This window comes from Muntiacus reevesi, chromosome 3, assembly GCF_963930625.1.
Source record: "Muntiacus reevesi chromosome 3, mMunRee1.1, whole genome shotgun sequence".
In the NCBI taxonomy this organism is placed as follows: domain Eukaryota; kingdom Metazoa; phylum Chordata; class Mammalia; order Artiodactyla; family Cervidae; genus Muntiacus; species Muntiacus reevesi.
The window spans coordinates 94,473,920-94,501,126 of NC_089251.1; the positions used below are offsets into that span (position 1 = coordinate 94,473,920).

The 27,207-nt window shown below is 42.9% G+C and overlaps 1 protein-coding gene across 2 annotated transcripts; it reads right to left on the minus strand.

Moving 5' to 3' along the window:
• Positions 1–2,126: 2,126 nt before the first annotated feature.
• IL1RL1 (interleukin 1 receptor like 1) lies at positions 2,127–27,155 on the minus strand. 2 transcript variants are annotated; one of them, XM_065927429.1, is made up of 11 exons: positions 27,095–27,155; positions 20,578–20,740; positions 19,260–19,470; positions 17,482–17,656; positions 17,226–17,388; positions 15,736–15,807; positions 13,272–13,413; positions 13,035–13,174; positions 7,976–8,122; positions 6,546–6,713; positions 2,127–3,185 (listed from the first exon to the last, which is right to left on the minus strand). In XM_065927429.1, exons 2-11 carry the CDS (start codon positions 20,627–20,629, stop codon positions 2,800–2,802), a joined length of 1,656 nt encoding a protein of 551 aa, XP_065783501.1. In that variant the 5' UTR covers positions 20,630–20,740; positions 27,095–27,155; the 3' UTR covers positions 2,127–2,799. The 2 variants fall into 2 exon arrangements, with proteins under 2 accessions (XP_065783501.1, XP_065783502.1); XM_065927430.1 differs by having other exon boundaries at positions 20,578–20,719; positions 27,095–27,153.
• Between the last annotated feature and the right edge of the window lie 52 nt (positions 27,156–27,207).

A 27,207-nucleotide genomic window follows, 5' to 3' on the forward strand; every position in this document is an offset into this window, starting at 1 on the left:
AGATCAAATTGCCAACATTCTCTGGATCATTGAAAAAGCAAGAAAGTTCCAGAAAAGCATCTATTTCTGCTTTGTTGACTATGCCAAAGCCTTTGACTGTGTGGATCACAATAAACTGTGGAAAATTCTGAAAGAGATGAGCATACCAGACCATCTGGCCTCCCTCTTGAGAAACGTATATGCAAGTCAGGAAGCAACCGTTAGAACTGGACATGGAACAACATACTGATTCCAAATAGGAAAAGGAGTACGTCAAGGCTGTATATTGTCACTCTGCTTATCTAACTTATATGCGGAGTACATCATGAGAAACGCTGGGCTAGATGAGGCACAAGCTGGAATCAAGATTACCGGAAGAAATATAATCTCAGATATGCAGATGACACCACTCTTATGGCAGAAAGTGAAGAGGAACTAAAAAGTCTCTTGATGAAGGTGAAAGAGGAGAGTGAAAAAATTGGCTTAAAGCTCAACATTAAGAAAACTAAGATCATGGCATCTGGTCCCATCACTTCATGGGAAATAGATGGGGAAACAGTGGAAACAGTGTCAGACTTTATTTTGGGGGGGGGTCCAAAATCACTGCAGATGGTGATTGCAGCCATGAAATTAAAAGACACTAACTCCTTGGAAGGAAAGTTATGACCAACCTGGATAGCATATTAAAAAGCAGAGACATTACTTCGCCAACAAAAGTCCATCTGGTCAAGGCTATGGTTTTTCCAGGGGTCATGTATGGATGTGAGAGTTGGACTATGAAGAAAGCTGAGTGCCGAAAAATTGATGCTTTTGAACTGTGGTGTTGGGAGAAGACTCTTGAGAGTCCCTTGGACTGCAAGGAGATCCAACCAGTCCATCCTAAAGGAGATTGGTCCTGAGTGTTCATTGGAAGGACTGATGTTGAAGCTGAAAATCCCATACTTTGGCCACCTTATGTGAAGAGTTGACTCATTGGAAAAGACCCTGATGCTGGGAGGGATTGGGGGCAGGAGGAGAAGGGGATGACAGAGGATGAGATGGCTGGATAGCATCACCGACTCGATGGACATGTGTTTGAGTAAACTCCGGGAGTTGGTGATGGACAGGGAGGCCTGGCGTGCTGCGATTCATGGGATCGCAAAGAGTCGGACACAACTGAGCGACTGAACTGAACTGATAGGGGGATATTTCTATATACAAATGTTAATTTACAATAGACCATAGACTTAAACAAAAAAGCTGGAATCATGCACAGTTCATAAGAGTACGTACATAAGACAAATTCTCCATGACCTTGGGATAAGCAAAAAAAAAAAAAAAAAATATATATATATATATATTAGAACACAGAAAACACTATCCATGTAACAAAAATTGATAAGTTGGGCATAATCAAAATTTTAAATGTCTGCTAATCAATCGGTGATTTAAAAACTGAATAGACAAACCTGGAAAAATTCTTACCTTACTTCTTTCTGAAAAGGAACTGCCCCTCCCAAAGAGACTAGTAAGGTGAGAATTATCAGCAGACATTTGAATTTTTTTTTCAGTTTTATTTATTTATTTTATTTACAATATTGTATTGGTTTTGCCATACATTGACATGACTCCGCCTTGGGTGTACATGTGTTCCCCATCCTAATTTTTCAGTTTCTTTTATTATGGAGCTAGGGAAGAGATTATTTTCAATTCCCTGTTATGATATCCCATGTATTTGCTATAGAAAGATTTCATATTTGGTTTTATGCTTTCAAGTAGTTAATGCAAAGAAGGAAATAAAATCAGTTCCAAAATATCCTGTGTTCATAAATCAGAAAAGCCTCTGTCATTCTAGGTGGTAGTGAATCTGGAGAGAATTTACTCTTTATAGCAGTGGTCCCCAACTTTGTTGGCACCAAGAACCGGTTTCACGAAAAACAATTTTTCCAAGGCCGGGAGGTGGGGGGGGGGGGGCGCGAAGAGGGGGGAGGGGGGATGATTTAGGATGATTCAAGCACATTACATTTCTTGTGCACTTTATTTCTATTATTATTACATCAGCTCCACCTCAGAGCATCAGGCATTAGATCCCAGAGGTTGGGGACCTCTGCTTAACAGAACATAGAACGAAATCCACATTACAAGAAATGTCTTAACAAGTTGTCACTATTTAATGAATTCTTACTCTGGTCTAAATACTTTTATTTCTCACTTGATTAGCACAGAAATAAAAGGAGTTTGGTATGATTATTCTCATTTCTCTCATACGAGATAAATTTTAGAATCAAAAATAACAAATATAATGACAATTGGGTAATTGAATAAAGTACGCCAACAAAATTGGCAATATTGAGATGATAAAAATTAAGCATCTGGTTGAACAAACTCTAACATGCTCTGGCAGAGTGAGGAAGATTTAATACCGGTGTTCCGGTAGAGATGATCTGAGTGTCCTTTAAGATTACAAGAAAATTTAATTCTAAAACTTTCAAACTATGTTCAAAATGTGTAATATAGACAAGGAATAAGGAGAGAGAGGATGAGAGAGTGAGAGAGAGGAAGAGTAGCTAGAAGATGCTGGACCACAGTGGACAAGGACTAGCCAAGGGAGGTGGAACGTGAGGTCAGGAGTCCGGGAGCTTGAGGCTGAAAATCCCTCGGCATTTTGCATGCCCCCGGAATCAGGGAAACCCAAGTAAGCTAGAGTATGACGCCTGAGGTCTGAAATCCCTCCGCTCTAGTCCTATTTCTGGAGTTCAGTGTCTGCTACAGCAGCTTGACCCCGTTAGGAGAAATTCGGGTGCACAACACAGGATGCATTCGCCGTCACGGCGAGCACAGTTACCCCTGGGCACTCAGGGATGCCAAGCTTGGAGCTTTCCTGGGGAGTCGGTTTGGCGCCGGGGGCATGTGGTACCTCACGTGTTTCCAGAACTTGGAATTCAGGGACCGCCTGTTGGCCACGTCGTCCTCCCTCCACTTGATGGTCCCCTGAACTTTGATGAGATGCTTCAGGGAGTCCTGAAGCTCCTCAAGCTGCAGGCCGCCAGGCGGGCACAGAGGCTCCATTTCAATGAGGATGGCCTTGGAGTCCTGCTGAATGAGGGCGCTGTGCAGGGCGATCTCCCGCTCGTAGGTGAACTCCTTGCTGTGCACGATCTCGGGAGTGAGGATGAAGAGGTGCCGCCTGCTCATCCGGATGCTGGTTTCCACTGTGCTGGCTACATCTAGTGATAAAAGACACAGCGGGAGAGGTAAGGACCCGCACACCGCTGTCACCGCGCCAGTCAAGCCCTCTTCTCTCCCAGGCAGAGCAGCCCAGAGTTCTTCAGTTCAGAGGGAACCGACAGTTACATAGCGGGAGACTTGGAATTCAGGCTCATTGTCTACACGTTGTGGCTTCCCTGGTAGCCCAACTGGTGAAGAACCCCTCTGCAATGCTGGAGACCTGGGTTCGATCCCTGGTTCGGGAAGATCCCCTGGAGAAGGGAACAACTACCCACTCTAGTATTCTTGCCTGGAGAAGTCCATGGACAGAGGAATTCTCTACACATTATCTTCCTAGAATATTAGTTTACGTGTTGCAAAGAGACTTAGAATTATTAAAATGTTTTGATTTTTAATTGGAGGATAATTGCTTAATAATGTGTTCCTTTCTGCTGTACAACATGAATCAGCCATAAGTATACACAATCCCATCCGTCTTGAGCCTCCCTCCCAACCCCGCTTCATCCCACCCTCTAGGTCATCAGAGGGCTCCCAACTGAGTTCCCTGTGCAGTATAGCTACAATATCCATTGTAATGTTTATACTTCCATGCTACTCTCCCTCTGACTTAGAATTTTAACTCTCTTATTAAAGAGCGCAAACTCAGGAACCTTTGCTTCTCTGAACTGACTCAAGTCTCAGGAAGTCTTGGATCCACATTGCTCCCCACCCCCAGCCCCCAGTAATCTCTGTTGTAGAAGCTACTTTGATTCAAACTAGGAAAATCTTGAGGAAGATGAGATCCTTTGTCAAGCCACTGTTTGTGGGCCATCAGCTCTACGGTGATTTCCCTTAACTTCTGGCTAGAGTGAAAACATGTAAAACACGCAGCTGTCAGAGCAAGGAGGGAACTGTGATGGAGGAACAACCATGAAAAAAAAAAAAACAAGTCCAGACATTCTTAGAGAGCAGGGGCCAAAGACTGCCAGTCCACAGGGTTGGAAACAGGAAATAAATGTCAATAGTGCCAGCCAGAGACCTTGTGTCAGTAGATCCTAACAGAAATCTCAGAATACTTGAAAGCACTGAGTAGAGAGAGTTTAATGAAAGGATAGCTTATAAAAGATGTGGGCAGAGCCAAGGGAAATCAATGAGAGATGCTCAGACCTCCACAACTGGTGACATCAGAGAGTGACAGTCACCCTCCAGGTGTGAAAGTGGGAACGGTTATGGAGCCCGAGGTGTGTAGCTAGAGGACCAGCCAGGGAGAAGCACGGCCACCTGGGCTACCCCCACCCGGAGGGGACCAGGGATACACCCTGCCCTCTGAGCGCCTGCCTGCGCCTCCCGCTGGCCACGCCCAGTGTGAAGCAGATGATGCCTTCCATAAAGATCAGTCACCAGGCCACTGGACGGAGCGGGGGTTGTGGAGTGGGCTTTTAAGGGCAGATGGCGGGTAACCGTCATGAGAAGAAATGCACCACAGGGGCCAGTTATGAACTTTTTCTAAGGGAAAAGTGACTTTGGTGTTGGTTTTTATTTATTTTGGTTGAGGTGAAATCAGAGGACAGGGGCTTCCCAGGTGGCGCTAGTGGTAAAGAATCCGCCTGCCAATGCAGGACGCATTAGTGATGCGGTTCCATCCCTGGTCACGAAGATCCCCTGGAGAAGGAAATATCAACCCACTCCAGTATTCTTGGCTGGAGAATTCCATGGACAGAGGAGCCTGGAGGGCTACAGTCCATGGGGTCCACAAATAGCCAATGGGGAGAGCTGGAGGAAGAAGGGCGCCTCGGGTGAGATGTGGGTTGCATCTTCCTGAATTGTATGCTCTACAGTTCTCCCAAGTTGGTACTAGGCCATTAACATTACCTAAATATTTCAGGATAAATCAGATTCACCTGTGATGTGTTCATTTACTTCTTTTTTAAAAAATTAATTTATTTATTTTAATTGGAGGCTAATTACTTTACAATATTGTAGTGGGTTTTGCTATACATTGACATGAATCAGCCATGGGTGAACATGTGTCCCCATCCTGAAGCCCCCTCCCCCCTCCCTCCCCATCCCATCCCTCAGCGTTGTCCCAGTGCACCGGCTTTGAGTGCCCTGTTTCATGCATCAAACTTGGACTGGTGATCTATGTCACATATGGTAACAGACATGTTTCAAAGCTGTTCTCTCAAGTCGTCCCACCCTCGGCTTCTCCCACAGAGTCCAAAAGTCTTCTTTATATCTGTGTCTCTTTTGCTGTCTCGCATGTAGGCATCTGAATCCCTCTTTGTGGTAGGAATGCCAGTTTAAACTCACAGTCTATGAAATGAACCCTCCCTCATTCCTGTTCCAAATGCTTCCTGGTCCCTGAGGAATTCGAGTAGCATTAGAAGGAGGGTTTCCAAAGTTCCTTTGTTCAGGACCCTGTCCATCTGGGGGTAGCTACAGGAAGGAGGAAATTAACACAGTCCCTCCCTGAGGCTGGCCATTCTAGGAGATATTTGAAAGATGAATGGGCTTTTTATTTGGCTTTCTCACCTCCCCCACCCGTCTCTGTTCTATAAAAGAACCTGGCATCCAGAGCCCAACAAGTTGATTATTTTGAGACGTTAGTTAGGGAAAGAAGAAACACTACTGAAATGCTAGAATTGTGACCCAACTGTCAAAAGCACGTGAAACTGACTAGGAGTATTAAGAAACAGAAGACACAATTCTATCTGTTCTTGTGAGGACATAAATTTTCAAATGTTTCTTCAGTGTCAGGAGAGTTATAAAAACTTTGAGTCCTTTCAAATATGTTAGCCAGTGCCTCTGGATAGGAGAATGTAATTCTTTGGATGTTAAGTCTTTCAGATCTAGACAAACTTCAGAGATGTCAGTTCTCCTCGTGGTGGACACGGGAAGTGAAGCAGGGGCTGGTGGATGTGCTCATTTGCTCAGCCACGTCCAATTCTTTGTGACCCCAAGAACTGTAGCCCGCCAGGCTCCTCTGTCCATGGGATTTCCCAGGCAAGAATACTGGAGTGGGCTGCCATTCCCCTTTTCAGGGGATCTTCCCGACTCAGATCGAACTAGTATCTCCTGAATCTCCTGCATTGGCAGGTGCATTCTAACCACTGCACCACCAGGGAAGCCCGAAGTAGGGACTGGGCCCTGCCAGATTCACAAGCAAGGATGTCTTACCCTGCCACTCCTGTGAAGACCTCAGGTTCAGAGTGGTGATGGGGACAGGAGAAGAAAAGAAGTACTTCCTTCTTCTGGAGAAATATTTATAAGTTCTGGTCCTAAGACCTGGAATAACGATCGCAACTCCTGACCCAAGAGCTCATCACTTAGCTTTCTGAAGAATGAGAGTTTCTGGCCCTGATGGCTCTGGATAAGTTTACCTTGTCCAGGGAGCAGGTCTCTCCCATAGATGCATAAGTTGTAACCACATTTATTTTCAAGAACATCAGGCAAAATCTGGTGAACAAAGTACTCCACAGAGCTGGCCCCCTCTGGACTGTTTTTGCAGCTTCGTGGATAGATCACATAAGCATCATAGATCTTCCCATCTGAACATGAGAGCAAGGAATGCAATGTTATTAACTGGTCCTTAAAAAATTCTCATTTTACTCTTGATAGACGTTTCTCTTGGAGTTTTAGGGTTATTGGTGAATATGCCACATCCCCTCAAATATTCTAGAATCTGGAGAGGATGATAACAATCTACTGTCCCCAAAATGTCATCAGGAAGTGACTTTCCAGGTGGCACAGTGATACAGGATCAACCTGCCAATAGAGGAGATGCAAGAGACTTGGGTTTGGTCCCTGGGTTGGGAAGACCCCCCTGGAGCAGGAAGTGACAATTCACTGCGGTATTTTTCCCTGGGAAATCCCATGGACGGTGGGGCCTGGCGGGCTACAGTCCATGAGGTCACAAAGAAGTCAGACAGGACTGAGCACACACACAGTACAGCACACACACAGTACAGTACAAACTAGTCTTAGTCCAAACATTCTCCTTTTTACTGTCTCAGACTTGAACAGAGTTCAAGTTGTTCAGACTCAACTCAGACAAGTCCCTGACCAGTTTAGTTCAAACCATATTGTCCTGTTTGATTAATAATATATTAAAAAGTCACATATAAGGGATTTTTTCGCTGTGCCAGGCAAATCTAAATTTTAGTTTTTGTTTTCCCCATGGGGAAGTAAAAATGCTAAAAGGTAGTTCTTGGTGGCAAGGGAGGAGAAATGTTTAAGGGGTCTGAATTTCTCAAAAAACAAACAATTAGCTCTAGTTGAGTGACTCATATGGAAAATCTAAATTTTATAATAAATTGAATCGTGTTCATATTTAGCAGGTATAACTGCTTCCTTTCATGTGTATACATACGTAGGGAGGTAAGACTCTTTATGGAACAGGGTTTCTGGTAAAAATACACCTACAATCTGATGGACCTTTCTAACATGTTCACCTCTGGAAAAGAGGAACAATTTTGTAAATGTTTGACTTCTGTAAAGTTTTACCAGTACAAATTTCCCCAAATGCCCTTTCTGGGCTGGGAGCAGATTCTGTTATTGAGGAATTAGTAAGAACAGCAATTCTACTGGGGAGAAAATTGGAGCCATTTAGGTGAATTTCAGAACCACAAGGAATGACCAGACAGGATGAAGAGTGTCCTCTGAGCACTCAAAAAGATTTATTGATAATACACTAATAATAAGCAAGAGAAAATCTAGGTTTAGTAGCATAACTATTAAGAGATTATTAGAAGCAAACAACAGCCATTATAGAACCTTTTCTATTAAAGAAAATTTGAAACTTGCCACTTACCGTTCCTAGTTTTGGAATGTCTAGCCATGTCTCTCCAGAACAGAATAATCTCAATCCAGAACACTTTTAGAATTATCACCAAGCCATTGATTAGTAATAATAACAGGCTAAATCCTGCAAGCATGTAGTAGGTACTTTGTTGATCCACTATTCAAAAGATGGGGGAGGAGAAACATGATCATTATTATTTCTGAAACAGGAGAAAATTAAAAAACACATGGGTGCTGGGCTCCATTGGGAGGACAAGAGATTCGCACAAGGACTGCCTATGTGGAATTCTCATGGCTGTTTCAAGAATCAGTAAATTAATGGTTATTGAGCCTCTATTCTGTGCAAGGCACCGGGTTAGGCATTGTAGGGGATTTTCAAAGCATAAGACATACAATTGTTCTCGCTCAGTCAGGTCTGACTCTTTGCGCCCCCATGGACTGCAGCACGCCAGGCTTGTCTGTCCTTCACCATCTCCTGGAGTTTGCTCAAACTCATGTCCATTGAATCAGTGATCCTACCCAACCATCGCATCCTCTGTTGTTCCCTTCTCCTCCTGCCTTCAGTCTTTCCCAGCATCAGGGTCTTTTCAATATAAAAGATAAAGAGACACATGAAAACTTAGCTAAGAAAGGAAGTGAAAGCATCAGTTTTAGCTAAAAGAGGTTTTAGGGAGGTGTACCCACTGTGTGCTGGACTAGCAATTGGAGACTTCCTGCGGAATGAGGTCCCTGGAAGATGAGTGAGATTTGGAGAGTTTCAAAAGAAGAAATGCACTTCTGGCACACAAGGATGCTGTGATCCCATGGGCAGAGATGGGAGTGTGTTTTCTGAGGAAGACAGATACTCTAATTTGGGGAATTGCTGGAATACATGATTGGAAAGCTGGATCTAGGCCTAGGTTCTGATCAGACTGGAGGGTCCAACTAAAGCATTTTGTCTCTGTCCTGGTTGTGGGAGCCACTGAAGAGTGTTGAGTGGTTCCTTAACAACCAAGGTGGTTTTCAAGCAAGATTAGTCTGATGGTATAGAAGTTTTGTTTCCGTGGTCAATAGATCCTCGGAGTAGAATGAGATGAGAAGTTCCTGCAGTATGGGAGGGGTCAGATTCGTGTAATAAGGAGAAAGGAATGGACAAGCTTGGCATTGGTGGCATCAGGGAGAAGTAATCAACAGGTCTTTAGAGACTTGTCACATCTGGGGTTGGTGGCACAGGAAAGCAAAGGGAAAAACAAGAACTTTGTAAGTCTCCAATGAGTGTGTGATGAAGTCAAATTACTGGGTTTCTGGTCCTAAATACACCATTATTTCCCTTCTGTTGAACATTTTTTTAGCCACCGCTTCACCTTTACCTTTACTCATAGCTTCACAACATATATATGCAAGATGCTCCCCATCCGGACTGTATCAGATATATACAAACTGAATGTAAGGACTGTGCTCATCAATAGTAATTTTGGCTGTTGTAAGTTTACTTCCCTCTTTAAAATTGTTAACCATCCTATCTTACAAATAGTCCTACTTAATGATAAATGTGAGGAGACTCAAATGAGATTTGGCTGTATAATACCCTTTTCATTTCCATCTGATCTCAAAACATAGGCTCCCAGTTTTGCCAAAGAAAATCACTGGTCCAGATTTGCAAATTCCTTCATTAATTCATCAGCTCCCTGACTATCTCGCACTATGAAATCAAGAATTACCAAGGTGGGGAATTCCCTGACAGTCCAGTGGTTAGGACTCTGCACTTCATCTGCAGGGGGCACAGGTATGATTCCTGGTCAGGGAATTAAGATCCCACATGCCTAATGGCATGACCAAAAAAAAATTCTTTTTAATAAAAAAAATGTACAAAGAATGACTAAAGTAAGCTGATTAAAAACTGAAAATTTGCAGTGAGCCTAGTATCTGTCTTGTCATCAGTTTAAATGATAAATATTCCCTACGTAAATTATTTCAACTCGATTTCTCTCCAGGTCACTTTTTCTAAAAATAATATTTGGACATGCGCTGGGAATCCCAATTTCTTGCACAATATGCATGTGACTGGTTTACAAGCAGAAAGAAGTTAATTCAAGACATTAAGAGAATTTGAAGTTCAGTATCTTCCTAAATGTTACTTAACAAATGCATCAGTCAGTTCAGTTCAGTCGCTCAGTCGTGTCCAACTCTTTGCGACCCCAAGAATCACAGCACGCCAGGCCTCCCTGTCCATCACCAACTCCCGGAGTTTACTCAAACACATGTCCATCGAGTCGGTGATGCCATCCAACCATCTCATCCTCTGTCGTCCCCTTCTCCTCCTGTCCCCAGTCCCTCCCAGCATCGGGGTCTTTTCCAATGAGTCAACTCTTCGCATCAGGTGGTCAAAATACTGGAGTTTCAGCTTCAGCATCAGTCCTTCCAATGAACACCCAGGACCCATTTCCTTTAGGATGGACTGGTTGGATCTCCTTGCAGTCCAAGGGACTCTCAAGAGCCTTCTCCAACACCACAGTTCAAAAGCACCAATTTTTCGGTGCTCAGCTTTCTTCACAGTCCAACTCTCACATCTATACATGACTACTGGAAAAACCATAGCCTTGACCAGACAGACCTTTGTTGGCAAAGTAATGTCTCTGCTTTTTAATATGCTATCTAGGTTAGTCATAACTTTCCTTCCAAGGATTAAGCATCTTTTAATTTCATGGCTGCAATCTCCATCTGCAGTGATTTCGGAGCCCAAAAAATTAAAGTCTGACACTGTTTCCACTGTTTCCCCATCTATTTCCCATGAAGTGATGGGACCAGATGCCATGATATAAATAACCCTTATATGTGATGCCTAACACTGAATATTTTCCATAAGTGTTTATAAACAGGAAAAGCTGCGTCTGAGTCCTGGCTCATAAAACTGCACAATTAGTCAACCTCTCTTTCAGTTTCCTAATCTATAAAAGTAGACAATAATAATAGTAACTTCATTATGGATTTTTTATAAAACAAATGAAAAATTATATGAAAAATAGTCACTGGTCCTCATATTTAGAGAACAATGAATAAATGTTTATTACTACTATCATTATTATTATTCCCTGATGGCTCAGACAGTAAAAAATCTGCTTGCAATGTAGGAAACCTGGGTCAATCCCTGAATTGGGGGATCCCCTGGAGAAGGGGGTGGCAACCCACTGCAGTGTTCTTGCCTGGAGAATCCCATGGACAAAGGAGCCTGGCGGGCTACAGTCCTTGGGGTCACAAAGAGTTGAACATGGACTGAACACACACATTACTATTATTAATAGTAGTAGTATCAAATGTTGAATATTTAATCATATGGGGACATAGGCTTTTTAAGTTTTCATTTTTAAAATTCAGGACAGTGTATAATTTATTTTACTATATTATTAGAAACAAAGAAACTTATTGTGATCATTAAAAACAGTTGCAACAATTTTTGTTTAATTTACACAGTTATTGAGATAGAGTATAATTGTGTTGATTTGAAGAAGAGCAGGTGAAAGTTAGCATATAAAGTTAGCATATAAAGATGATTTACACATGTATGCATAACATGAGAACAATTCCAGCTGGGAGCTCTGTGATGACCTAGAGGGGTGGGATGGGGGCAGGGATGGGAGAGAGATCCAAGGTGGGAGATATATGTATATGCATAGCTGATTCGCTTGGTTGAACAGCAGAAACGAACACAACAAAAGCAATTAGATTCCGATAAAAAAAAAAAAAAAAGAAAGAAAGAAGACAATTCCAATGCACAGGGACCTAGGGAACATTCATAAAATGACAATGTGAGCGCAGATAGCAGTGGGATTAAGGACACCATGGCAGACTTGGGTCAGGTGACTTCCCCTTTCCTGCAGGGTCTTCCGTGCCCACCAGCACCACAAATGTCACCATAAAATGACATCGCATCAGGGTCAACACATCCTGAGATGACATGGATATATATATGTATATATAACTAGCAGAATCCTGACAACCCATGAAGCATGATTATAATATTTAAAATCATCTACAGTAGTCATGGTTCTGTTGTTTTATAAAAACTTACAAATCAGTGGTTTGTGTTGAACTTAAACAAGAAAAATGCAAAAGACCACCTCAGGCAAAGACTAAATAACCCTATCAAGTTAGTTAAACTTTCCCATCTCTCCCAATCAAGTGGTGCCTCTGTGGGTTTATCCAAATTAATCTGGACTGTACCCAACTTGGGCTTCCCTGATGGCTCAGCTGGTAAAGAATCCACCTGCAATGCGGGGGACCTGGGTTCAATCCCTGGGTTGGGAAGATCCTCTGGAGGAGGGCATGGCAACCCACTCCAGTGTTCTTGCCTGGAGGATCCCATGGACAGAGGAGCCTGGCGGGGCTACAGTCCATGGGGTCACAAAGAGTCCAACACGACTGAGCACCTAAGCACAGCACAATACCCCACTTATGGGTATAAACTGGGAGCTGAACCCTCCCTGTGACTATATGACAAACACATTAAATAATTTCTACATCATCACACATGGAGTGACAAGAAAAGATATCAAAAATTTCCCTGCACCCTTTGTTACACTGGAATAAATGCTTCATCTAACCAACGGAGTGCCTTTACTTGCATGTGCAAACAAGTGAGAAAATCGACAGGTGCTTAGGAAGGAAGTGCTTGTTTGTGAAACTATGTTTTGCTGCCATCATTGTGCACAGTTGTACATGGAGGGAGTGGAAGAAAGATGCACTCACTCCCAGGGGGAAGGCGTGTGTCCTTACTGACTGGTTTAACAGGGTCTGAGTGTGCTGATCGTAAAAAGCACAGTGACAGTTCAAGGGCTTCCTTTCTGTCTTGAATTCTGTCTCTCTACACAATATATACCTATCTCTCTATACAGTGTATATATGTGTAATGCCTACACCCAAGACAAATCTTTTCTCCCCCTGCCTTCTTCAATTTGTGAGATGGAGCATTCTGTTGTCTTGATGGATTTTCCGGCAACCACTGGCCAACACACTGTTCTCTGAGAATATGATTTCAGCTTATGGTTGATACAGCAAACTCAAGTGAGTGCAGTCTCAGAAACATGCCTTACTTGGATTTTTCCTCCTTAGTGTTACAGTGTGCATGATGAAGCCATGGAAATTCATGGCCAGACAGTCATACTTCCATGTCAAATCCTCTTCTTTGACATCCTCGATTTTTAAAACAGCTTTTCGGCAAGTCAGCTCACCACTAGGATTAAACAGCAGGCTGTTACTTCCAGTGCTTACTGTGCAGCTGCAAACCAGGGGGGAAGCTGGGGGCTGCTTTAACTGCCATTGAAGAATACCTTTTCATGTGCTCCTGCATCGCTTGTATTCTCATTTCACCGAAGTTCTTAACCTCACTTCCGTTCACCCGCCAGAAGGCCTCAGCCATGACCTGATGACCTTTCCCAAAGCAAGCCAAGCATGTTATGTTTGTTGGTTTTCCTAGATGAGAAGGAAAGAAACTCACCAATAAAATTCTGTTCAAATGGGATTTAATTTAACGTGAAAAAAATTCACTGAACACCCTCTGTGTGCCATGAAAGAAAAGTGAAAGTGTCACTAACTCACATCTCTTTTTGACCCCATGGACTGCAGCCTGCCAGGCTCCTCTGTCCATGGAACTTTCCAGGCAAGAATACTGGAGTGGCCTGCCACTTCCTTCAGGGATCTTCCTGACCCAGGGAGCCAATCCTCATCTCCTGCACTGCAGGCAGATACGTGGCCATAAATGGATCCCCATTTCCCTTCTTCATCGTCAGCACCTTCTTCCTTCTCTGCCCCCCTTTGCCTCCTCCTCTCCTCTCCCAGCATCTTCATTTCACTCACAGGTCAGGGTGAAGCTCAGTCCCCTCTCCCTTCTCCTTTCTCCCCTGCTCTGCAGCAGAAACTCAAGAGCCTTCACCAATGCCCCATTGTAATCTAAGATTTCCCTTTACTATACATTGAAATTTATCTTTTTTAATTGGGGTATAGCTGCTTTAAAAAAAAAAAAGGGATAGAGTTGTTTGGGTTTCCCAGGTGGCTCAGTGGTAAAGAATCCTCCTGTCAATGCAGGAGACTCAGGTCGATCTCTGGGTTGGGAAGATCTCCTGGAGAAGGGAAGGGCAACCCCCTCCAGCATTCTTGCCTAGGAGATCCCACGAACCCAGGAGCCTGGCGGGCTCCAGTTAATGGGGTTGAAAAGAGTGGGACACGAGTGAGCACCTGAGCACACATACTTGCTTTACAATGTTCTGTTAGTTCCTGCTGTGCAGCATCACGAATCAGCTGTATGTATACACATATCCCCTCCCTCTTGGACACCCTCCCCACCCCACCCTACCCCTCCTCCATCCCAACCTTCCAGATCGCCACAGAGCGCCAAGCCCAGCTCCCTGCCCGACAGAGCAGATTCCCACTGGCCCTCTGATTCACACACGGCAGTGTATGTACGGCAGTCCCAATCTCCCGGTTCATGCCACCACTCCCACCGTTTCCACACATCCATTCTCTACATCTGCGTCTCTGTTCCTGCCCTGCAAACAGGTTCATCTGCCCCATTTCTCTAGATTCCACATATATGCATTAATATACAATATTTGTTTTTCTCTTTCTGACTTTTTTCACTGTGTGGGGAATATTACTCAACCATAAATGGGAATGAAATTGGGTCATTTGCAATTTCTTTTTAATGGCTATCTTCCACTCCTTTCTCATCCTACCAAATCCCCCTCCTTTCCCTGTTATTACCTTTGTAGGTAAAACCATTTCACCTGACTCAGCTACAATTCCATGATTTTTAACTATTCCACTATTTATTATCTTCTAACAAGAGCCTCTCTAGTCTCCCTCCTGTTCATTTGAGACTTTCTCCTTCAGAGGAAGGACTTAAGGGCTGTTTCCTGCCTTAGGACAGTGCATTCAGCTGTCCCCTACTGAGTTCATCATTCCTGGGTCAAGAATTAGGCATTCAGGGACTTTCCTGGTGGTCCAGTGGTTAAGAATTCTCCTTCCAGCGCAGGGGGTGTGAGGTCAATCCCTGGCTGGGGAGCTAAAAGATCCCGTATGCCTCATGGCCAAAAAGCCAAAACGTAAAAGAGAAGCAATACTGTAACACATTCAGGAAAGACTTTAAAAATACTAAAAAAACAAACAAGAGGCATCTGAAGAGAGAAAAGGAGCTTAGAGTCTCCCAGGAGGTGACAACGGTATAATCTGTGATAATCGGAACACAAGGTACTCTAGTGTTCTTATAGAAAGATGGGGCTTCCCAGGTGGCGCTAGTGGCAAAGAACCCGCCTGCCGGTGCAAGGAGATGTAAGAGATGTGGGTTGCGAGTTGGATCCCTGGGTTGGGAAGACACCCTGGAGTATTCTTGCCTGGAGAATCCCAGGGACAGAGGAGCCTGGCGGGCTGCAGTCCATGGGGTCCCAGAGAGTGGGACATGACTGATGTGACTGAGCACAGCACACATTGATCTGTCTAAGCCTAACCATCCACAAGCATAAAGTGGGACAATATCTACCTCGTGGACAGAGGCAAGAGGAAAGAGAGGCAGCATGGGCAAAAGCACCAGAACACAAAAGGCAAAGCAGAGCCCGGTACGATGTAAGCGCTGTGTGCGCTGTGAGCACACACCCCTGATACCAGAACGTGCCCGAGACGGGGGTTTGCAAGTGTATCTCATTCAATCCTCAAGACCTGCTATGGAGACAGCCTGACCCCGGGGTCACATGGAAGGATCTTCCAGGCAAAAATTTTACAGTACTCTTAACGTTTTCTTACCAATTTCCACTTCCTTTATTTCATTTTGTGCAGGTGCTTTAATTTCAGGAGGCAAAGAAAAGCCCCGCTCCTCTGAAATTAAAGACAAAGAATTTCAGTATTTGGAGAGCATTGAGTAGCCGTCAATACAAAGCTTGTATTTTCATATTTCTGTCCTATTTCATAGCGTCGTTTCTCACATCTTTCGAAAGTGACCCATGGCAACAAGTACACATGTATACACATACACCCGCACACACAAATAAAACAAAAACCAGTCAAACAACACCTTTCTGCTACTAGCTATGTTGTTTTTTTTTGATATTTTCTCTTCTCTTTTTTTATTGTTAAAACAAATACTATGCAAACCATTAAATGAGTTGCATAATGTAGCAATTGCCAGAAAACCTCAATCCTATAGAATAGGCAGAACACTACAGGGAAAATTTTCAAAGGTCCATGAAAGTGATAAACACATAAGTCTACACTTGTACTCACAGCCTTCCACCTGTGTGGCTCACCGTATCAGAAAGTTCAAATTCCTGTAGCATTGTCGCCTAGACATGGTAAAAGTATTCTCAGAGGTTTTGAAAATAGAGAGAAACCTATTTAATCTCTAGTATAACTAACTGAATTAGAAATTAGTTCTAATGGAGCACGGATGCATTTCTGTACCCCTTGATTCTCACTTATTTCAGAATGCTGTGATTAAGGACCTCTGTGGGATTTGATGCTGATCACTGAGAGATACTAACACAAATGTGGTCCAGTGGTGTTAATTTTACAGGGGTGGAGCACCGGAAAACTCCAGACAAAATTCTTGTCCACTATTGTTCTGCCCGAGGAAATGTGCCAGGCATATAGGTTTCATCTATACTCCCAAATCAAGCTATGTTGAGGAGACCCCAACTCTTTGTTGATCTTTCAGGTTTGACTGTGAAGCCTTTCCCCTGATGGATTTTTATAGAATGTAAAGTGAACTTGAAATAAAAATTAGAATTAAATGACCCACCTAAGGTTGTAGATGATGATGAAAGCCTTGCAAATCAAGATTGAAAACCACCCAATAATATCTATGTATCTCTTTATAAAGCTTCCCATTATACTTCTAATCCAGTTAGTTATATCAGAGAGTAAATAGGTCTTGCTCTATTTACAGAAAGTCTGACAAGACATTGGGAGAAAGAGAGCTAATCCTGCTCTTCAAATAGTTGAGCTGCTGTTCAAAAAAATGTTAGGTGATTGCATTACCTTTGAAAAATTAAAATATAGAGGAGAGAGCAGATGTGGCTTTGGATTAGTAGTGTAATTTCGCCCCCTGCCCCCAAATGTCTTAAAACTTGATGGTATATAATATAGAAAATCTCCTTGCATCATATTAGAGGATGTGTAAGCAAAGATGAGCCAGGAGGAAGTTCAAGGAGGAGGATAAAATACAGGCAAATCAACAAGAAGGACACAATTTATTTATCTTTTTTCAGTATTGCCCTTTGTTACATTTAGTAGCTTACCAGTAACTATGAATGATCTGGTTGCTGTTACCATATATTTGACTCCATATTCATTGTGCATAAATTTACATGTATAATCACCAGTGTCCTTGTTGGTTGCATCACGAATCAGCAAAAACGTCTTGTGTGCCAGGTACCTTCGTCCTTGGAGAACTTCACAGTTCTGAAATGAAAGGTTCCAGTCCACTTTTATTAATTCTTTCATATCTATTTTGGTTGTGTATTTTCATCTATTTCCCTGCAAGCTTCTTTTTACCTTAAACCACTCAACAGGCTGTGTCCAATTGTAGCGGTCAATTGTAGGACAAAATATTAGGGACTTTTTTTCTGATCCAAACGTCGTTGAGTATATCAGATAATCTGGAATGTTGCAATCTGATTGCTTTTCAAAAATGGTGACGTTCACATACCCAGTCTTATTGGAGGTAGGACTATTAAAATAAAGCAATTTTTAAAAAGTTACTTAGCATTATGCAATAATTTAATCCAACTCTAACTTTTACTTGATATTATTTAGCATTATGAAATGACTTAATCCAACTCTTAATTCGGCAAGAATACTGCAGTGGATTGCCATTTCCTTCTCTAGAGGATCTTCTCAACCCAGGGATCAAAACTGCGTCTCTTGCATCGGCAGGCAGGTTGTTTACCACTGACCCACCAGGGAAGCCTAATCTGACTCTAATTTTTACTTAATATTAGCATTATGAAATGACTTAATCTGACTCTAACTTTTACTTAATACTAACACTATGAAATAATGCAACTCTAATTTTTCTTCCTAAAACAATTGATATAGAGTAGTTCTTATTTTAAAATAATCATTAAAATCTGAAGTTTTAATTGGTTTTTTGGTTACATTTTAAATAAAACATAACCCCTTGCAGTTGCGGTTCAGTTGCTCAGTCGTGTCCAACTGTTTGCAACCCCAGGGACTATAGCCCACCAGGTTCCTCTATCCATGGGGTCGTCCAGGCAATAATACTGGAGCAGGTTGCCATTTCCTTCTCCAGCAGATCTTCCTGGATGAACACACATCTCCTGTATTGGCAGGCAGATTCTTTACCACTGAGCCACCAGGGAAGCTTAAAACATAACCCCTACTGTAGCCTTAAAAATGACTCCCTCACCATTTCTCTATATACTATATGTGCCGTCACACCACCTGCTATAATAATGAAAATAATTAGCATCTCTTAAGAGTTTCCTATGTACCATTTATGGTGGTAACATTACCTCGTTTTATGCTCATAACGGGCTCTGATGTGGGTTCTGTTATCACATGCATTTGACAGATGAGGGAACAGAGAAGGAGCAGTGACTGAACAACAACACAGAGATAAGTGGTGAGGACCGTGGACTCAAAACTAACACCATCTGACCTCAGAGCCCAGGTGCCGAGCTAGAGCAACTTGCCTTTTGACATAGTTGGTCTCCTCGCTTATATTTACCAAACGGGCACAAAATCACAACATTTGTGACAATTTACTTGTAGAGTAATGGACTCAGGCTTGCCCCTCAGGTGGAAGGCCCAGGAGCCCACCCTTTTACATTCATCACAAGCCTAACCTGGATGTCATGCATCTTGGTCACTGCTTTGTATACTGGGTTGTTCTTATTTGGAACTCAGAGTGAGCGAGTGCTCTCAGCTTCACAGTCACTAGAAAAACCTGGTCTGTTTCTAACTGGGCTACAAGTTAAGCCCTGCAATTATACATCCAAATAGCTCACCAGGGGCTTCCCTGCTGGTTCAGTGGTTAAGACTCTATGAGTCCGCTTCAGGGGGCACATCCCAAACAGAGCTCAATCTCTGTTCGGGGAACTAAAATACTGCATACTTTGAAGTGCCTCCAAGTAATAATAACAAATAGTTTACCACCACCTGAACTTCACCACGAGGACATTCCTAGAAGTGCTCTTTTATTCAGATTTCTTCATAAGTTTGACTGTTCCAGAGAGGTCTAGAAAGGGGAGAGAAGTGAGGCGGCTCAGAATATTAGCTGTTAAAGACAAAGGAGCAGGCCTGGATAATACCGTCTGACAATGCAGGTGTAAAATCCGGAGTCGTTGACTTTGGCAGGGAGGAACTTGAGACACTTCCCTGAGGCAACTATCCGATTTCCTCTCTGGGTAGTAATACTTTTGTTGGTTTTTGAGTAATACCAGTCCACAGAGTATGGAGATTTTTCTTGTCTGGGACATTTCACAATTAAAGCCTCATTTTCCAGGCCCAAAAATGATCTGCCTGCATTAAAAAAACAAACACACACATAAATTTCTTGAAGTGATCATATGAAAAGATTACAATTTTGGTATTCTAAATATCCCCTTTCTAAGCTTCCCCGGTGGCTTGGTGGTAAAGAACCTGCCTGCCAATGCAGGAGGCTTAGGTTCAATCCCTGGATCAGGAAGATCCCCTGCAGTAGGAAATGGCAACTTGCTCCAATATTCTTGACTGGGAAATCTCTTGGACAGAGGAGCCTGGCAGGCTACAATCTATGGGGTTGCACAGAGTTGGACATGACTTAATGATTAAACAACAGCAAGATTAAATTGAGAAAGCTGTCATACTTTGTGATACTTTGAGAAAGAATAAGTAAATCATCTAAGCTCTTTTATGAAATATTCTAATGGGTACACTGGAGAAGGAAATGGCAACCCATTCCAGTATTCTTGCCTGGAAAATTCCATGGACAGAGGAACCTGACAGGCTACAGTCCATGGGATTGCAGAGTTGGACACAACTGAGCGACTAACAATGGGTACATAATTTAGTGGTTTAACTTGGACCTTGATTCTCCACATTGCTCCAAAGAAAAGCAGCCAAGTTCACCTACACAAAGCAAGTTGTCGAGTCAACAAACGCTGACCATACCTTCCATGTGCAGGCACCATGTTACATTTTGATATATTTGAATGCATTAAATCAAAATGATGTTGTATTTGTTACAAAAAACTTGTCCCCATAAAGGGGACAAATGAAGAACTGCTGATGAAGAATAACTCTAGGGACTTCCCTGGTGGTGCAGTGGATAAGGATCCCCCTGCTAATGCAGAGGACGCACGTTCGATCCCTGGTCTGGTAATATCCCACATGCCACAGGGCACCTGAGCCCATGCCCCACAGTGAAGAGCAGCCCCTGGTCCCCGCAACTACAGAAGCAACAAGGACCCAGAGCAAGCAAAAATAAATAATAAAAGAATTTTTAAAAAAGAATAACTGTAGAACATAAATGAACTCTCCACATTGCCATTCAGCTAGAGCAATTGGATAGCAAGGCACATGTTCTTGGAATTACTTAATTAAAATTGTTTTAAATCTCAGTTTGAAAGCAATACTTACTAAACTTACCTGATGTGGAAGATATCAGAGCTGTTAGAATTACTGAGACCCAGAGTCTCATTCTCAGTTTCTCAAGTGAGAGCAGGTGTTGAGAACCGATTCTCAAGCTGATTCAGGTTGAGTTTGTGACATCCAATGACAAAGCTCCCACCTAGGAGATTGATGATATTCCCTAAGACAGATAGTTGCAAAGAACTGTCAGTATCTCTACCAAAAAAAATAAATCATGTGAAATCACAAGCAAGCAATTATCCTCCAATTAAAAATAAATTAATTTAAAAACCAATTATTCTCCAATTAAAAATAATTTTTAAAAATCACAAGCAAAATATTTACAGTCATGATTTTGACTTGCTTAATACCCCTGCCCCCTGCAAGGAGCATTCATCCTTAGCAGATCTTTAGTATACAAGCTGACTTCAGACACACATTATTGAATACTGGACCTGGGGCCATGCAGACCTTATGATGGCCGTGTTGTTTCACTGTGTCATGAATGAAGCTAAATTAAGAGGAAAGAAAATAAGTTTCTACTTTGGGGAGAAAAAAAAGAAAATCATAAAATTAAGAGACCCTAGATAACACAGTATTATAAATGCTGACATAAAACCACAAACATCCACACAGGCTGGTAACTGGTTGTGCGGCCACATGATCCCCTTCTTCCCCCAAGAACACAGGGAAGCTGTCATCCCATATTTCCTAAGGATAATAAGAAAGAGATGGGTAAAATGGCCATCAAATTATTGCCCTAGACATTATACCAAACCCTGAAAAATATGTCTCTCACCCTGTTTGTCCCCAAGATCCACCAAAGGCTCTAAGATGAGTTGAAGGTCTACGAAAAACAATTACTTTTTTTTCTTTCAACAAAAGGATAACAGCTATATATTTTTTTCTTAAAAAGTCAGAGGAAGGATGGAACCAATAAAGAAACTGACAAATATAGGATGACTACAATAACCCTTAATATATTTCAGGATAGCACATTTCCTCTAAGCATTAATTGCTGGTACTTTTCTCATTACTTGTGTGGAAACGTTTTTACTATGAAATTTAGTTAAGTAAGGGATGCTTACCCAAAGTGAAGAGCAGAAGCAAAGAACTTCAAGTCAGTGACTGAGCCAGTTCTTTCGGCTTCTTCCTTACGGACTCCTCACACACACAAATTCCCTCTTTTATTTTAAAGGGGAGATAAGAGACATCCTTCCACATACCCACTCCACCCACCCTAAAATTTCACCTTGAGCCAAAATCCATGACTCGTTCAAAAGTGCTGGTTCACTGTATGCCAAGAACTCTTGACCCTGGTATGCAAATATTTAAGGACAACAGTGAATAATCCTTGGAAGAAGTAATCAGATCTTATCTGTTTTAGCATCAGTTACTCAAGGTAATGCTTGGTGTTTGTGGCTCCGATATTATTACACTTTGAATTCCAAATGATCTGGAAATCTGGGAATGCTACAACTGCCCATCCAAACACTTCTTGATACTTCATTTGGCAGACTCTATCGAGGAAGGCTCAGCCAGTTATAATAGCTTTGGTGCAGAGAGAGTTTCAAAAGCAAATGGGGGCAAGAGATGAGAAGTAAACAGACTAAGGAATTTTGCAAATGTACTATTTAAGGTCCAGAACTAACATAGTCTCATCCAAACACGGATTCCAGATTCTCAGATTCAAGTCCCTACAGGCTCTTAGACGGGAAAGGCAGGTTTTTCTAAGGAATTCATAGAAACAGAGGGACGTTGTAAGACTGCTTTACAGGGAATGACATGGAAAACTGTAAACCTCAACTCTTGGGTTCCATGTCAAACAAATGTTAGCTGCACATTTGCCTTTAGCTCCACAGAGCTGGTGTGACTCAGTCATGAGTAAATTTGACTTACTTTCAAAACTCACCATATCCCAGAAGGATTCTGGGACTGATTCCAGACCAGCACTGTAATATAATAACCAAAGCTAAGGCTTCTCTAGAATTCACTGCGTGTCACATACAGTTCTCAATGACTTCCATGTGTTAGCCCCTTCATTCTCACAACCACCCCGTGAAGCAGGCACTATTATTGTTACAGCTGCTTTACAGACAAGGACACTGAGACAGCAAGTGTTAGTTGCTCAGTCGTGTCCTACTCTTTGTAACCTCATAGACTGTAGCCCACCAGGCTTCTCTGTCCATGGGATTATCCAGGCAAGCATACTGGAGTGGGTTGCTATTCCCTTATCCAGGGGATCTTCCCAACCCAGGGACCAAAGCTGGGTCTCCGACATCACAGGCAGATTCTTTACTGTCTGATCCACCAGGGAAGCCTTGAGACACCAAGAGGGTAAGCAAATGGTACCAGTTGCGTTATGCTAAGAGATGGAGCCAGAATTTGAACCCAAGCGGGTTGGCTCCAAAGGCTAGACTCCTAACTATTTTAGTTTCTGTACTATTTTGCTACGATATGATGAAGGTTAAAAGAGGAGGTGCTGCCCAAGAAAAGTTTCAGTGGATTTTTGGAGCCTGTTGACAACACCACCACTTCCCGCCCTGCTCCCCTGTGGCTGGCAGTGTTTCTGAGGCAGGCGTCTCCTTCTGCACCATTATCAGTCATGTGGTCTCAGAGGGAGAGATGAAAAGTCTTGTCACTGCTGGGAGATTCACCACAAGATGCTGGCATCACTTCAAGGAATTAGATTTGCTTGCCACTCTTCTTGACTTAGCTGTTAAGATCATATGGGTTTTGGCATGAGAATCTGCTCCACAGAATCAGGAGCAGGCAAGCTTGGAACAGCGCCCAGGACACTGTAACCTCTAGGTATCATTTTGACAAACAAAATAATACTACCTTAAACATGCTTACATTTGAATACAAACTTACATTTTGTATTCTAAAACATCTTAAAATTTTTAAATTAAGTTTAGGCATTTATTCCTTCAGACTAGGCCATTGTTATCTTGGTTTCCTAGTTTTCAATAAGGCTTCAGTTAGAGTTTTAATAGCATATGCATGATATCTTGCAGAAGCATTTAATAAAGTCTAGCTATTGTGATAAATGAAAGCTATCACTATAAAATAATTCAATTATTCAACAATTAAGCCCTTGCATTGAAAGTACAATATTGCATAGTACTTATCATCAGCAGCATTCAAATTTTACAGATTAAAATAAAAACCCAAGGATGAGACTGGTTAAATAATTTGACCAAGCTCACACAGTTGCGGCTGGGGTTGAAATCAGACTTGCTGAACCTCAAAGACACATCTTTTTTTGCACCTAATCTCAACTAAAAAGAGAGATTACAGTGGTAAATCTTTCCTTCTTATGATTGAGACAGGGAGATGAAATAAAATAAATAGCCCTAATTTCCTTTAAGCCCATTTTCTATAGAGAACTAAGCCATTTTGGCCTCTAACTACTATGATACCATCCAGTGTAAAAGTATAGTAGTTTATAATAACTCAGCAAGACAAAACATGAAAGGCAAGAGCTTCCAATAAATAACTAAATCCAAGATATTGAGCAGCCATGAATTCTGCCAAGTTAAGCAGAAATCTTCCAATGCCTGCTGACTGCAAGTGCAGATTATCCTCTTTTTAAGAATTCTCAGAATTACTGTTCATTTTCAGAATTCAGTTCAGTTCAGTTCAGTCACTCAGTCGTGCCCGACTTTTTGCGACCCCATGAATCACAGCACGCCAGGCCCCCCATCCATCACCAACTCCCGGAGTTTACTCAAACTCATGCCCATCGAGTCGGTGATGCCATCCAGCCATCTCATCCTCTGTCGTCCCCTTCTCCTCCTGCCCCCAATCCCTCCCAGCATCAGGGTCTTTCCCAATGAGTCAGCTCTTTGCATAAGGTGGCCAAAGTATTGGAGTTTCAGCTTCAGCCTCAGTCCTTCCAATGAACATCCAGGACTGATCTCCTTTAGGATTTCCAGAATTAATCTAATTTGGCCATAGGGTGCTTCCCAGGTGATGCTAGCGGTAAAGAACCTGCCTGCCAATGCAAGGGTCTCGGGTTCTATCCCTGGGTCAAGGAAGATCCCCTAGAGGAGGGTTTGGCAACCAAGCTAGTATTCTTGCCTGGAGAATCCCATGGACAGAGGAGCCTGGCGGGCTATGGTCCATAGTGTCACAAAGAGTCGGACATGACTGAAACGACTTTGCACAAAATTTGGCCATATGTTTTTTCTGCCTATTACTAAGATGGAGTCTGGACATGGGACAGTGTTTGGAGTGAGAGTCCCTCAGCATGGGACGTGTACAACCAGGTATACCTCTTGGACATACAGCTGGAGATGTCTAGGCATCAATGAGCTATTTGCTGCTGAAGTTCAGGAGACACATGTAGGTTAGAGACCTACATCCAGATATATATAAATTTGGGATACATGAGTGTATAGGTGAAATTAAACCCACTAGACTGGAGGAGATCTTCCAGAGTGCAAGCGGATAGACCTTGAAGCTACACAATAGAAAAGCTGCTCACCTTCCCTGGAAAGTTTCCCTGGAGAGAGGTATTCATCTTTCCTTCACAGATCAGTTTGAACCTCTGGGTGTTAATCACTGCAGAAGTACTGAGAATTTTGCTTCTGTTGTTAGTCACTGAGTCATGTCTGTCTCTTTGAGACCCCATGGACTGTAGCCCGCCAGGCTCCTCTGTCCGTGAGTTTCTCCAGGCAAGAATACTGGAGCGGTTTGCCATTTCCTTCTCCCGGGGATCTTCCTGACACTGGGATTGAACCCAGTTTCCTGCATTGGCAGGTGGATTCTTTACCACTGAGCCACTTGGGAAGCCCCATCTTTCTCCATACTCATAAAAAACTGGAAAGTGTGGAAGGGCAAGCAGAGAAATATAGACCCTCATAATCATAGGACAAATATTTTGAAGGACGTAGATGAAGAGTTCTCCTACTGGAAAAGCAGGAATCTGAAAACCAAAGACTTCCCCGAACTTTTTGAGCTACTGGCCCACATATCCAAATATAGAAGGATCAAGCTCCTCACCTACACATGCTGTTCAAGAGCAGAGAGAACTCTCCTTCCTGTTGGGGATTCTGTGATTCAAATCAGCAGCCAGTAGGGCACAGAGGTGAAGGTTCCCAAAGTAGGAAAAGTAAAAAAATAATGATGATGATGAGGGCTGACATTATTAAGCATTTGATGTTAGCTAGGTGGTGGTTTAATCACTAAGTCATGTCTAACTCTTGCGACACTATGGACTGTAGACCTCCAGGCTCCTCTGTCCTTGGGATTTTCCAGGCAAGAATACAGAAATGGGTTATCATTTCCTTCTCCAGGGGATCCTCCTGACCCAGGGGTCAAACCTGGCTCTCCTGCATTGCAGGCAGATCTCATTTCATCTTTAGACACCACCCTCTGAGCCTAACGTTAGTACTAATATGCTGGCTTTATACGTCAACAGTACAAGAATTAAAGAGGTTAGATGAATCAGTAAGAGGTTAGAGTAGAGGTTAGAGTCATCAGTAAGAGTAAGAGCAGGGATTAAATGTGGTTCTGTGGGTGTTGGAGCTATCTCTCAAAGACTAGCAGGAGTGGCATGACAAGGTCCACATTGAGACTTTGAAGGCAATGACACATGAATATGTCATTGAATATGGCACATGAATATGCATACCACCCTCTACTCCTGTGGGTACAGCTTTAGGGGCCAGCTCTGCCACATTTGACCCTAAACGCTTTGTTGAGAGCCTTCAGAGAGGAGAGGAATGGAGCCGTCAACCAGAGGTGCCCATGCCAGACATGGATTTGAGTCGGTTATTCCTCCCTACCCACCACTCCCCTCAAAAGATGGGCCCCCAGCAGCCCTCCTCCTGAAACACATCACTCTCTTTTGTCATCCTATTTCCTTCTCCCCTTCCACACACCACATTCCTCTCCACCCCCCCAACCCCCGCCACCCAGGAGCTCCTTTCTTCCCAAGCTTTTTTTTCCTTCTCCACCATCTGAGCAGATTCCATTTTTGAATTTCAGCAGATTCCAGCAACAACAATTCTGGAATATGAGCACTCTGCACGTACTATATACCACAAGACCCCCTCCCAAGCCCACCCCCCTCCATTTCTTTTCTAGTACAGCAGGTCAACGGGCTTCCCATTTGGTACTAGCAGTAAAGAACCCGCCTGCCAATGCAGGCAATGTAAGAGACATGGGCTCGATCCCTGGGTCAGGAAGATCCTCTGGAGGAGGGCATAGCAACTCAATCCTGTATTCTTTCCTGGAGAATCCCATGGACAGAGGAGCCTGGCGGGCTACAGTCCGTAAAACCTCACGAAGAGTCAGACATGACTGAAGCGACTTAGCACACACCTGAGGCCAAAGTTCCATGTAATACAAACAAGACTTTAAGGGACTTCATCACTCTGTACCTTGGTTTTCCCATTGGTAAGACTACCTTTTTCAAAGACAGAAAATCAAGGGCAATGATTATTTTCAACCTAAATTTTTGTGTTCAAATTCCATTCCCTTTGAGATCAAAGCATTTTTGAAAAACGCCCCAAGGAAAGACACTTACCCTCCGGTTGGTGAGCTCTTTCTCCCTCAGCTTCCTACCAGCAGAGTTTGCTAACTCGAAAGACCAGTCCTCTAACAGCTCTGTGCTTCATGTGACAGCCACGTTTCTTTTGA

Excerpts from the sequence above, each read along its gene's own strand:
- IL1RL1 (XM_065927429.1), bottom strand. The coding sequence starts at position 20,629 with ATGAGACTCTGGGTCTCAGTAATTCTAACAGCTCTGATATCTTCCACA. Across the intron at positions 19,471-20,577 it reads TCTGATATCTTCCACATCAG|GCAGATCATTTTTGGGCCTG; the intron begins GTAAGTTTAGTA and ends TTTTTAATGCAG. Across the intron at positions 13,414-15,735 it reads AATAAAGGAAGTGGAAATTG|GAAAACCAACAAACATAACA; the intron begins GTAAGAAAACGT and ends CTTCTCATCTAG.